The sequence below is a fragment of the Pleurodeles waltl genome, chromosome 3_1 (genome assembly GCF_031143425.1).
Source record: "Pleurodeles waltl isolate 20211129_DDA chromosome 3_1, aPleWal1.hap1.20221129, whole genome shotgun sequence".
Lineage (NCBI taxonomy): Eukaryota > Metazoa > Chordata > Amphibia > Caudata > Salamandridae > Pleurodeles > Pleurodeles waltl.
In genome coordinates, this window is record NC_090440.1 from 1630465560 (window position 1) to 1630479194 (window position 13635).

General features: G+C 43.1%; 1 protein-coding gene across 1 annotated transcript in view; it reads right to left on the reverse strand.

The window, feature by feature from the left end:
* FASTKD1 (FAST kinase domains 1) overlaps window positions 1-13635 on the reverse strand; it is a 441158-nt gene that overhangs the window by 99298 nt on the left and 328225 nt on the right. Inside the window, exon 13 of the mRNA XM_069225290.1 lies at window positions 9221-9362. Coding sequence (XP_069081391.1) covers window positions 9221-9362 — 142 coding nt within the window. The remainder of the gene's footprint in view (window positions 1-9220; window positions 9363-13635) is intronic.

Consider the following 13635-nt stretch of genomic DNA (forward strand, 5'->3'; position numbering starts at 1 on the left):
TAGCAGATGCGTGTAAAGGTTGAATTTGATTATTATGGCAATAATAAACAAACCTTTTCCACTTATTTGCATAGCAATGTCTAGTGGTTGGTTTCCTAGCTTGTTTTATGACTTCCATACATTCTTGTGTAAGGTCTAAGTGTCCAAACTCTAAGACCTCAGGAGCCAAATTGCTAGATTCAGCGATGCTGGATTGGAGTGTCTGATCTGTTGATTGTGTTGAGTTAACAGATCTGGTCTGTTTGGTAGTTTGGTATGAGGTACTACTGAGAGGTCTAGTAGTGTTGTGTACCAAGTTTGTCTTGCCCAAGTTGGTGCTATGAGTATGAGTTTGAGTTTGTTTTGACTCAACTTGTTTACTAGATATGGAAGGAGTGGGAGAGGGGGAAAAGCGTATGCAAATATCCCTGACCAACTCATCCATAATGCATTGCCCAGAGACTGATCTTGTGGGTACCTGGATGCGAAGTTTTGGCATTTTGCGTTTTCTTTTGTTGCAAATAGGTCTATTTGCGGTGTCCCCCAATTTTGGAAGTACGTATGTAGTACTTGGGGGTGAATCTCCCATTCGTGGATCTGTTGGTGATCCCGAGAGAGATTGTCTGCTAACTGATTCTGAATCCCTGGAATGAACTGTGCTATTAGGCGAATGTGGTTGTGTATCGCCCAATGCCATATTTTTTGTGTCAGGAGACATAACTGTGTTGAGTGTCCCTCCCTGTTTGTTTAGGTAATACATCGTTGTCATGTTGTCTGTTTTGACAAGAATGTGTTTGTGGCTTATTATTGGTTGAAATGCTTTTAACGCTAGAAATACTGCCAATAGTTCTAGGTGATTTATGTGAAACTGTTTTTGCCGAGAGTTCCATTGTCCCTGAATGCTGTGTTGATTGATGTGTGCTCCCCACCCTATCATGGAGGCATCTGTAGTTATTACGAATTGAGGCACTGGGTCTTGAAAAGGCCGCCCTTGGTTTAGATTTATATTGTTCCACCATTGAAGCGAGGTGTATGTTTGGCGGTCTATCAACACTAGATCTAGAAGTTGACCCTGTGCCTGTGACCATTGTGATGCTAGGCACTGTTGTAAGGGCCGCATGTGCAATCTTGCGTTTAGGACATCATGCCTAGGAGTTTCATTACTATTTTGACTTGTATCCTTTGGTTTGGATACATGACCTGTATTACATTGTGAAATGCTTGTACTCTTTGTGGACTTGGAGTGGCAATCGCTCTTGCTGTGTCGATTGTTGCCCCTAAGTATTGCTCTGTCTGACACGGCTGAAGGTGTGACTTTGTGTAGTTGATTGAGAAACCTAGTTTGTGTAGGATTTCTATGACGTAGTTTGTGTGTTGTGAACACTGTTCTAGTGTGTTGGTTTTGATTAACCAATCGTCTAGGTACGGGAACACATGTATTTGCTGCCTTCTGATATGCTCAGCTACTACTGCCAGGCATTTTGTAAAAACTCTTGGCGCAGTAGTTATTCCGAATGGCAACACTTTGAATTGGTAGTGTACCCCTTGGAATACAAATCTTAGGTACTTTCTGTGTGAAGGATGTATTGGTATATGGAAATATGCATCTTTTAGGTCTAGTGTTGTCATGTAGTCTTGTTGTCTGAGCAGTGGGATTACGCCTTGTAATGTCACCATGTGAAAGTGGTCTGATTTGATGTAGGTATTTAATGTTCTCAGATCTAATATAGGTCTCAGTGTTTTGTCCTTTTTGGGTATGAGAAAGTACAGAGAGTAAACTCCTGTTCCTTTCTGTTGAATTGGTACTAATTCTATTGCTCCTTTTTGTAGCAATGCTTGGACCTCTAGTCCTAGAAGATCTATGTGTTGTTTCGACATATTGTGTGTTTTCAGTGGGACGTTTGGAGGGAATTTGACAAATTCTATGCAATAACCATGCTGGATAATTGCCAGTACCCAAGTGTCTGTTGTTATCTCCTCCCAATGTTTGTAAAAATTGCTTAGTCTCCCCCCCACAGGTGTTATGTGTTGAGGATTTGTGACTTGGAAGTCACTGCTTATTTTGAGGAGTTTTGGGGCTTTGGAACTTCCCGCTATTTTTTTGGAATTGTCCCCCTCTATATTGTCCCCGAAAACTTCCCCGCTGATATTGGCTTTGATAAGTGGGCCTTGCTTGTGAGGTTGTGGGTTCTGTAGGTTGACCTCGAAACCCCTCTCTAAATTGTGTTTTGCGAAATGTGCCTCTGCTCTGTGGGGAGTAGAGTGCGCCCATGGCTTTTGCCGTATCAGTGTCTTTTTTAAGTTTCTCGATAGCAGTGTCCACCTCCGGCCCAAACAACTGCTGTCCATTAAAAGGCATATTCAGCACGGCTTGTTGTATTTCCGGCTTGAATCCTGACGTACGCAACCATGCGTGTCTCCTTATTGTTACTGCAGTATTTACTGTTCTTGCGGCTGTATCTGCTGCATCCATAGCTGACCGTATCTGATTATTTGAGATACTTTGTCCTTCCTCCACCACTTGTTGTGCCCTTTTCTGGAACTCTTTGGGTAAGTGTTCTATGAAATGCTGCATTTCGTCCCAATGAGCCCTATCATATCTTGCCAGAAGTGCTTGTGAGTTGGCAATGCGCCATTGGTTTGCTGCTTGTGCTGCAACCATTTTCCCTGCAGCGTCGAATTTGCGACTCTCCTTGTCTGGAGGTGGTGCGTCTCCCGAGGTGTGAGTTTGCTCTCTTGCGAGCTGCCCCTACAACCACAGAGTCTGGTGTTAATTGCTGCGTAATATACACAGGGTCTGTTGGCGGTGGCTTGTACTTTTTCTCCACCCTTGGAGTTATGGCCCTGCCTTTCACAGGCTCCTGAAATACCTGTTTGGAGTGTTTTAGCATTCCAGGTAGCATAGGTAAGCTCTGGTATTGGCTATGAGTGGAGGATAGTGTATTAAACAAAAAGTCATCCTCAATCGGTTCTGCATGCAAGGTGACGTTATGAAAAGCAGCTGCCCTTGAGACCACCTGCGTGTAGGATGTACTGTCCTCAGGTGGCGACGGTCTCGCTGGGTAACAGTCTGGGCTGTTATCTGATACCGGCGCATCATAAAGGTCCCATGCGTCGGGATCATCTTGACTCATTGCAGTATGAGTCGGGGATTGCATCAGTGGTGGAGTGGCTACCGGTGATGTGTGCATTGATGGTGGTGGAGATGGTGGCGGAGTTGTTTGTCTTGCCACCTTTGCCTGTGGCTTCTTGTCCTTTTCTTGAAAGGCAAGTCTTCTTTTCATTTTAATTGGGGCAAGAGTGCTTATTTTCCCTGTGTCCTTTTGAATGTGGAGCCTCCTTTGAGTGTAGTCTGGCTCCATTGATTCTAGTTCTTGTACGAACTTATGTCCTTGCATTTGGGAGGACAATCCCTGTTCCTCTGTGTAGGAACCTGTTTTAGGTTCAGAGGCTGGATGTTTCGGAATCGAAACCTTTTCGGTCGCCCTTTTGGGCTCCGACGAAACTTTCTTTATTTTCGGGGTCGTGGTCTCTCGGTGCCGACCCGTTTCAGTGCCACTGTCTCGGTGCCGAACTTGCTCGGAGCCGCTGTCTCGGGCCCGAGATTGCTGTGTGCCGGTATCTCGACCTGAGTCGGATGACTTTGACACAAGCGTGCCCTTTTTTCGGTTCTGATGATCGGTCACCTATTTCTCGGGTTAAGCCATGGTCTGTTGGCGGTGGCGTCCCCTGGGCTTTTGTGGTCTTCTCGTGAGTTTTATGTTTCAACGTCTTACTCACGGTTTTAGGCGTTTCTTCGGGATCGAGCTCGTCCGAGTCTGACTCCTGGATGGAGAAGGTTTCTTCTTCCTCCTCCAAATGCCTTTGTCCTGTCGGCGCCGACGCCACCTGCAGTCTTCTCGCTCTTCTGTCCCTTAATGTCTTCCTCGACCGAAAAGCTCGACAGGCTTCACAAGTATCTTCTCTGTGCTCTGGAGACAAACACAAGTTACAGACCAGGTGCTGATCTGTATACGGATACTTGTTGTGACATTTTGGGCAGAAGCGGAATGGGGTCCGTTCCATCAGCCTTGAAGAGACACGTGGCCGGGCCGACCAGGCCCCGACGGGGATCGAAAAAACCCCAAAGGGCCACCGGAGCTCTTCAAAAGTCGGTGTCGATCTGTTGTAACTAACCCGATACCGAACGCAAACAATACCGACGATTTTTCTGAGATTCTAACTAACTTTCCGACCCGAAACACGGAGCAAAAAGGAACACGTCCGAACCCGATGGCAGAAAAAAAAAACAATCTAACATGGAGTCGACTCCCATGCGCAATGGAGCCAAAAGGGGAGGAGTCCCTCGATCTCGTGACTCGAAAAGACTTCTTCGAAGAAAAACAACTTGTAACACTCCGAGCCCAACACTAGATGGTGGGATGTGCAAAGCATGTGTATCTGCAGCTACACATGCTATCGAACATATATATATATATATATATATACACACACACACACACACACAAAGGTTGAAGTAATGTTATAGATAAGCGAAATTTTCAGTAATAATGTAACATTTAAAACTCTAAATAACACTGAGATTCACCAGTTATAGTTGCAGTTATCTCAAGTAACACTCCCCGACATGCACAGTTTTTTCATCAATACTTTCACTGCAAATACTGCAGTGATATTATCAATAATGTCATAGAAGATGTCATGAGTGATGTAATGTATCGGGTAATTAGCAGTGCATGTCTAATTTTACTTAACTCTAATATATTTTTTTCAGTGAATTTCTAGGAGTTTTTAAAAAAATTGTAAGTAATATTTAATTACCATACTTAAGTCCAACCCCTCTACCAGGCCCCATTGGCTAACCCCATTAAGGCAGCCAACCCTACATTGCGCAGGGCCTTTGTTCGTCCATGGTGACTGCGCAGGGCCTGGCCACATGGGGCAAACATGGGTTTCCCTGCCTACACAGCTGAGGGCAGGGAAACCTCTATGTTCCTGGGGGGGCCTCCTCGGAGCATAGCTAGTGAGCCGACCCTGGGGGATGGGATTCCCAGGGCTGCAGGCGGCCCTGAACGGGCAGCTGCATGCCCCCCTCCCCTTAAAAGAAGACATTGGGACCGGTGGATGGGAACCCCAAGGATAGCTGTGTGTTCCCCTCATCCCCCTAAAAAAAAGACATTGGGCTCCTAGGGATTGGGTCCCCGGGGTTGAAATCGGTCTGCAGAGGGAGGCCACGTGCAGCCCTCCTCCCCCCAAAAAACATTAATGCCTTGTCCACCAAGGTCGTGGCCCACCGCACGCAAGTGCTGGAGACCGCGCGTTTCTTTTTTTAAAAAATTGGTGCACATTTATTTTTTGTTTTTAAAACGTTTTTGGACACAGGCGGGGTCCCAACCGCCAGGCCTAGGGAGGTCAGGGTATCCCTACCCTGCCCCCTTATGTCCGTTTTTTTTTCGGATTGGGACTTTATACCAAATCACAAAGAGCTCTCTTTCTGGACCAAGATCTAGCTTTCTGCCAAATTTGGTGTAAATCCATTCTGCGATTTAGGCTGTAGCTGTGTCTAAAGTTCCTATGGAAAAATTAATGGTGATAACCTGTTTTGGGGCTCCTTTTTGTGTCAGCCTCCGCTTCACGATCACCCCAAAATTTCCATGCACAAACTAGTAAAAAAGTAGCACTTTTTTGCAAAGTTTTGTGGAGATTCGTCAAACTGCACCAACGTTCTTCACAACACAAAAAATGAATTTCCTATGGAAACTCTATCCTAACTATAACTACACAGTGGAGACCGCCACTTGGTAATAATGATATATATAAGAGTTTATTTTAAATGACTACCCTGTGTCTTTTGTACTTAACACTGATTGAAAGGAAATGTAATCAAGTTGCAATTTATTCAAATTGCGGATCTCTTACAATTTTTTTTTAAATGTTACATTTGCTCAGGCTGTGCCTGATTTATATAAGTTTAATGGAGTATGTTAAGTGTCAACAAATCAGGTCTTGAGATGTGTCTGACATTCATAATGTATGGTTCAGACTTATGATGTGTCTTGTCATATTTTGCCCACTGTGCCACTCGGACGAAGCCAGGCATATAAATATCAATCTTAGTCCTGCTCCAATATGCACAGTCCAACCCTAACTGAGAAGCCAGTGGACAAAAAACAACAGACTGGCTTGGAGCCCAGGTGATCACTAGTTGCTGAAATAAATGCACGCATCCGGTACATAAATGTGTTGCAGTAGCAGTCTTTTGTGTCATGGGCATGCCCAAATATTGGCCAAATGCTTGTTGCGCCACAGATCACAGGATATACCTCACTGATGGGGTTTAAGTCAGCCTAAACCGGCCTGGGGGCTGCTGGTGTTCCCCCTTCTGGAGGGGACCTGGACTGTCAGGTAGTGCTGGGCTGTTCTTACTGGAGCAAGATCAAAGCTATATTGCAAATGGCTGGTCTCTGTGTCTAGAGTGGCACATTGGACCAGGATCAGGGAAGATTTACATATCACTGGTTATTGTCCACAGAGGTGTTTGGATGAAAAACAACAGACTGGAACTCAGCCTTCAGCAACAGTCAGTGGCTGAGATTAATTCAAGCATTCAATCAAGCTTTTTGTTTAAGGATCAAATGTCTGTTAACATTATCTTTCTCAGCCAAGGTATGATGGGACTGCATCTAATGTAGTTTCAAAGTTAAGCATCTCTGAAGCCATTCAGAGGCATGTTGTACAATTTACTTTACCCTGGTTGACAGAATGTTATCAATATAGATCAAAGATATATAAAGTACTACATTTTGTTCCAAACCATGGCTAACAAACAAGGACAGATTCCAAGAAACTTATCTTCATTGTGATGTCAAGAAATAGTGCGTTTGACACTAAACTGATGAAACGCGAAACTCATATCATTCTCAAACCTGTATAAAATGTTCTTCTCTTTGCTCTGGTACCAATAACTTGATAACTTTGAGGCGCAAGATTCATAGGGATAAAAAGCAATTGTATCTGCACATCAGGACTGGGAAAAACACAGCAATTTGACTATGGATGAAAAACATATTTTTCATTGTGCGAAAATGTAGATGAGTTTCAATACTGTTAAAGCTCAGTGAGAATGTTTTACCTTCTGTATTATTAAATGAACATATGACCATATAACAGTTTAATTCCCAAAACATTCTACAGGAAATAATGTTTTTTTTGACCTACCAGATTGTTTTTTCTCAAGTAGAACAAGCTGCAACTATAACATTGTCTCAATACAAAGGTTTGCTATTTTTCTTGGATGTTAAATTTTTTTTCATATATTTTTTACTTCACACCCATGCCTTTGCTGTAAATGACGGGTATTACTTTTACAAATGTATAAGCCTTCAATCTACTGAATTGTAAAGGAAAGAAGGTAGGGTTGACCATATGGGATTTGATCATGGGAGCTGCAAATCACAGTCTACTTTAGTGGTCAGCGTTCAACTCATTGAGCCTTCTTGCTGAAAATTGTAGTAATGTTCACAACATGCCTCTGAAAAAGCTGCTGGGTTGTCAGAGTTTAGCACTGTCCCCATGTGAAATTGCCTGCGCCCATCCTTTAGCAAGAAAAGGGAAGCAAGCAGGGTTGAAATGTAGCAACTCAGCCTTTTAAGTTAATAACAGGGTGTCTTACAAAGAAACAGTTTGTAAGTGTGATAGTGCACAGGTATACATGACTGAATGATTTGCAGCTTTAATATTATTGATTTTAAAAGGCCTACACAGAAAATCGAGAACTGGAAGGGGAAACAAGCCATTGGGATAGCAGAAAATCACAGGTGAGAATAATTATGAGGCAGTCCCTACAATGGATTCAATATGGGCAACATCCAAATAACAAACGAACCCTTCTTGAAACACAGAAGAATGTTGCTGGAGTTTGACATGTTAAACCATATTAAGTGAATAAGACAGTTAGTGAAAGATTGTCTTATTCACTTGTGCCATTTTAAATGCTTTGCAAAGAGTGAATGAATGTTTATGATGGTATTGAGAGCTGGGAGGAAAATCCATATTTTAAAGTAGAACTGAGGCCTCGTAATGGTAACTGGTATGATAGCAAACCTCAGGTTCACAAAGTGTCTACTATACATTAGGGCCTGCACAGAATTTTACATACAAAAATTGGCATATGTTTAATAATTTTCCGTAATGGAATTGACGCACAATTAAAGAGATTACGCCACGTTGTGTAATAAGAGTGTGGTTCGAGGAGGAACTGTAATGAGAGATGTGCCATTCTGGTAATTTTTGAGTGTGAGCAGCAGTGTTTTTAACACGAGTGGTAGTTCCATTAATACTTGCCATCGTCAAATATTTCAGGGAGATTTATTTTTACTAGAGTGATCCATTTGTGTCACTTTTTAGTGCAGAACTACAAATTTGAATGCAAGCAGCAGTGTTCTGAATGCAGCTGGCAGTTTCTTTAAGGCAAGCAGTCGTCAAACATTTCAGGTAGAATTTTAACCTGAGAGGATGGTTCGGGCAGATTCTGACCGCAAAAGTATAAATCCAAACATGAGTAGCAGTATTTTGGATATAAGCAACCAGAAATCATCTTGAAATTATATTATTGAGTTTAATTGTTACCCAAAATAATTGTTCGGGAAATTTAAAGTGAGAGATTCATTTTGCTTAATTTTGCAGTAGTTTTGCGTAATTACACTACAGCAAAGTACACAAGTTTTGCACACCACTAATATAGGTACTGTAGAACGTACTTTATATGAAACCATCCATTGCTTTACATGCGCAGCTCCAGTTTCATGGATGTAGATAAATAGCTTTATTTGGGTTTTACATTAGTCTAGATTATATATTTATTGCATTTTTCGCATGCTACAAGTAGTTCTTATGGCACTTCATAAATATAACTAAAGAACGATCTTTTTCTCTGCTCTAATGTGTATACCAGGTATGTTGACCGCTGTACGACTCACTCAACACTTGAGCGTAAATATTTTTTGCACTCAATAAGGCACCCCGCACAGATCATTTTACAGTGTCTTTCCACAGTGCGACACCGTGGGTGCACAGACTGGAGGTTGTCTTATTTTTTGTCCTTAGCTAACTGCTTAAAATAAGAAAAAAACAACTTAATACAGAAGTAAAACTGTCTATTAACCTGGTTTACAAGACGTTTTAGCAAGTTATCATTTAATGGAGAACAATACTTGAACAAGCATGGAAACAAAATATGAACCTTTGGGCGTCTGGTGGAAGATCTCTGCTCGTAATAGATCGACTATCTGGTCCCCAATTTGTTTTTACTAAATCAGCCAAAAGTGTATTTCTGTCCATGTATGGCAGGGGTTTTTTGTTTCTATCGAGAACACACTCAAAATCTGCAGGAAAAAAGAATGAATACAGTTTAGCCTAAATTTAAATAACAAACTATTATAAAACATTTAGCTATACCATAAAACTGTTTTTAATCTAAAACATTTTTAGGAAGGACAACAGAAACATGAATCAGTTCTGGGCCAGTCATTCATCCATGCATGCCCTTGCTTATCTATCCATTCACCCAACCACTTGCTCGTTCCTGCATTCAATCACTGACCCATACACAAATAGCTGCCATGATTTCAGGTTGCTTATGTCTGACATTTTCATAATTTCAATGTAATTATCAGTGTCATTTCAAAGACTACGAGCGACACTATCTCGCAAGCAAAATCAAGCAATGAAGACGAGGGAAACCTATGAATATCAGAATTCAAACCCATTTGAGCAACAAAGTCTAAGATCCTAAAATTGCTGCAAAGCACCAGAATTGGAAGGGCACTGCGAGACCCGACTGTACCAAACAGGATGTGAGAGGCCATCCTGCCTGGGAATGAGCCTCATGCTCCATAACGCCCATTGCTGCCAAGTTTTCAGATTGCCTATATGTGACATTTCAATGGTTTCAGTGTACCTATGAGTGGTATTCAACTGCCAAACGTGTCACACTTAAAAGTGACACTTTCTCATGAGCTAAACCGAACAATGAAGTGCACGTAAAGACATGAACATTAGCAATTAGACCCTTCAGAGAATTTAGAAGTTCTAAAAGTATCTTAGCCCCGCTCCCACACTCTCACAGACAACGCCCCTATTGCACAGATCAGCTTGCTGGACTCACCTTTGCTATCAAGGTAAGTCCTCCGCGCAGTGCCTGACTGAGGCAGAGAGCTTCTTTGGCCCGTGTTCTTGTACAGGCAGGCAAGGGAACTTGTCAGCAGAGCTTCTGTAGTCTGTAAGTGGCTGCACCTCGCAATCTCAGCTTTAGTACTCAGCGTTTATTTTCAGTACGAAACAACTTGCCCCATTATATATTGCCCCCGTCTTATTCCAACAATTAGAAGCAGAGACTCAACATGGACTTTGTTGTCCCTACAAGCATTACGGTATAGTTCAATCATGCTTTATTTAGCCCTGTCTTTTGTATACTGATGAGGTGTACAGCTTATTTGCCATTTAGAGTGTCAAATGGTATTATCACATTATGCTGGTCTTTAGAATGATAAGGTTTTATGCTATCAAATGCTGGCACGAATACTACAGATTTATATCGCTTCCTTTGGGTGTCCATGACGTCTCACACTGACTCTCAGGCTGCGTTTCTGGTTGATGCACACTTCTCTGGCACCACACGGGGGGCCGAGTTGGCAGGAGTTTGCTGAATTGATAATGTTTTGCGGGCAGCACGTGTCGACAAGACTCGAGCAGCTGTTTTCTTTCGATTCATTCCGGCAGCCCCGGGGCGGCAGCGATGACTTCCTGGGGGCCAGGCCAGCAGGATTCTGAATGAAAATTAAAAACATCTTGTTGCCAGTCAATGACGCTGACCTTGTGTCACACAGTGCACTGCCAATGAGGATGGGGTCACGACGTGTGGGCTAGAGTTGCTGGCCCTACTCACTGAGCACCACCAGGGACCGAACTGGTGGCACAGTCAGGGGCACCGGACACAGAGAGGGTCTAGTTAAATGCATCCAACAACAACGAAAGCCAAGCAGTGAGCAGAGCTCTCAGCACTGATAATCATTGGATTTAATGTACCTGAGACTAGACAGTGACGGTCTGGCAGAGCGAGGGTTACCGCGGGCCTGCGTCATGAGAGGCTGTAGACACAAAACTCGACTCCGACGGCCACGTCCGTGGTCCAGTCTCGAACGGCATCACGATGAGAGGCTGCTGCACCAGTTAACTCTTGCACTGCAGCGGCCGCGGTCCAACTGTGGCCTGACTCGAGCGGACCCCTATGTGAGATGCACCATCTTGGCCGGCGGTGCGAGATTCACCCCGCCAAGCTTTACGAAACTGATAACTGCTGCTAGCTAATGTCGTGCCGCGGGCGGCCCGCACTATATAACGAGCCCTGTCTCAGCCCTGGCAATGTGGGACACATTGTTTCAGTCTCCGTAATGCCATCGTGTCACGTGAATGCCGAATGGAGCTCGGGAGCGCCGTTGAGCCATCTCCCAGGCCTGCAGCAGTCAGTCCCTGTCAGTCACTCTCTGTGGCTGCCAAGCAGCGCAGACGACACGCTGTTTTGTTTAATGTTAATTCTAGCACGCTGGCTCCACAGCTTCAGGAGGCCCTATAAATACGCAGCTTTGCATTTTATTGCAGTGATGAGGAGCACCACACTGAAATGCGTTAGTCTAACGCAAGATGCGTTGAACTTGGCAGAGCTGTACACAACCCCACATACTTCACCAATCAGTGACGAGGCACTTCCGCTTGTAAAACAACAAAAAGGCTATGTGACTGCTTATTTTTCCTCTCACAAAATATGCAAAGGGCACTGAATGGACAGCACCAGGCCACTCTGTAGGATTAAACATCTTTGAACCTTAAACATATTCAACCCCCTCCCTGCTGCTCCAACCCTGAAATTCTCCACTGATGTTGCCGACTGGCGAACACGAAATGAAAGAATGCAAATGCATGCTGGTGAGATGGACCGATTACAAATCAGAGCTACATTCAAGAGAACGCTTTCACAATTTCAACTCTTGGATGGACAATAAAAAGCAGAACCTTAGTGACACCGATCTTCATCTAGGCCCATGACATCTGACCCTTCAGACTACAACCTGCGATCTTTCTTATATAAAGAAATACATCATGGGTGTCTACGTTTTTACAACAATGTGCTTACTCATGATTGTGCTAAATAACAAATTCATGTATAAGAAGTTGTCTGTTTACTATTCTCAAAGTATCTGAATCCGATCATTAAAAACAATGTTATGACCAAGGAGGATAGAAAGAAATTCCATAATATAAGATACTGTTTCCCTAATCAATTATTCATCACAAAAGTATTCCACAACATATGATCAAAAGGATTTCCAATTGGTATCAAGATGAAAACAATGAAAGGCAACCCACGGAAAGTCTCAATACTTTTTGTTAAAGACACTCACCCACTCTGTTTGTGACATGCTTCATCATCAAGTCTCATCCTGGGAACTATAAATTAGGATGGGCTCAACCATATTCCAGGGAGCATAGGAGATATTTTCCTACTGGGGTCTTCTGAAAAATGCAAATACCTTTGTAACACCCAAGTATCCCTTTACTAATGGTTGCCCATGGTATAGAGAAAAACAGACGTAGTGGGGTATAATGACCCTAACCCTTTCTGGTGTTGACACGTTTCAGCATTTTATTATAGGCTACTATGGGTCCCTGGCTTTCGTCAGGCCTAAAAATATTATTCTTTTATCTGAGACCTATTGTCTCAGGAAAAAAACCCATAAAACTTAAAGCTTTCAATGTGTCTACTCACCCTGTACTTCTAGCTTTTATGAATATTTCAAATTGTGGGAAAAGCACCATGTGACATATGAAGAGGGGCTTGCTCCTATAGTCACCCAGTCATCAAGGGTGCCATGTTGCCCTTCAATTCCTATATGCATCCCGGTCTCTTTTTGTCTGCCCTACAAGGAGAGACCATTGTGCCTATAGGTGGGCAAAGCTCTATCTAACAGCACGGAAACAGTTGTTGGTCTGGAAGCACCAAGAAGAGGAGGAGCCAAGGTGTACAAGTACTGTGGGGATGGGGAAAGGGCTTGAACTGGAAGACTTACCCGATTTGGAGTGCCTGGTGAACGAGACCTAAGCTATCTATGAACTATATAAACAGTCTGTTCGAAATTGAAATACATTGCTCTTTACATTACGTGACTATGGTTACTTGTAAATGTCATATTTTCCTACTCTTACTAAATCTGCTTAGTAGATGCAGGCATCCCAGGCAAGACGTGAAGACCCCTGGTACCTCAGAGGGGAAGTAATGTCATTTTCTGAAGGTCGCTTGAGCCATGATGTTACCAAGGCACCTAGATGTGTTCTCCCTCGCCTCAAATAGCTTGCCTACACTGCAGAGGTTAGGGTGATCCATTTGCTGATTCTTTGTGGCTCACACATTATTTAATCAATAAATGAAGTTCCAGACTCAGATGACAATTTTAAATCAGAGTTTTCCTCCACATCTGCGTTGCCATTTTATGCAGGTCTCCATTTCCTACCAAGTTCACGTTCTTTTCCCCACTCGTAAAAAAATGTCACTATTTCAAGAATTACACAAAAGGTAAGATGTTGTAGTACACTCATCGTGTG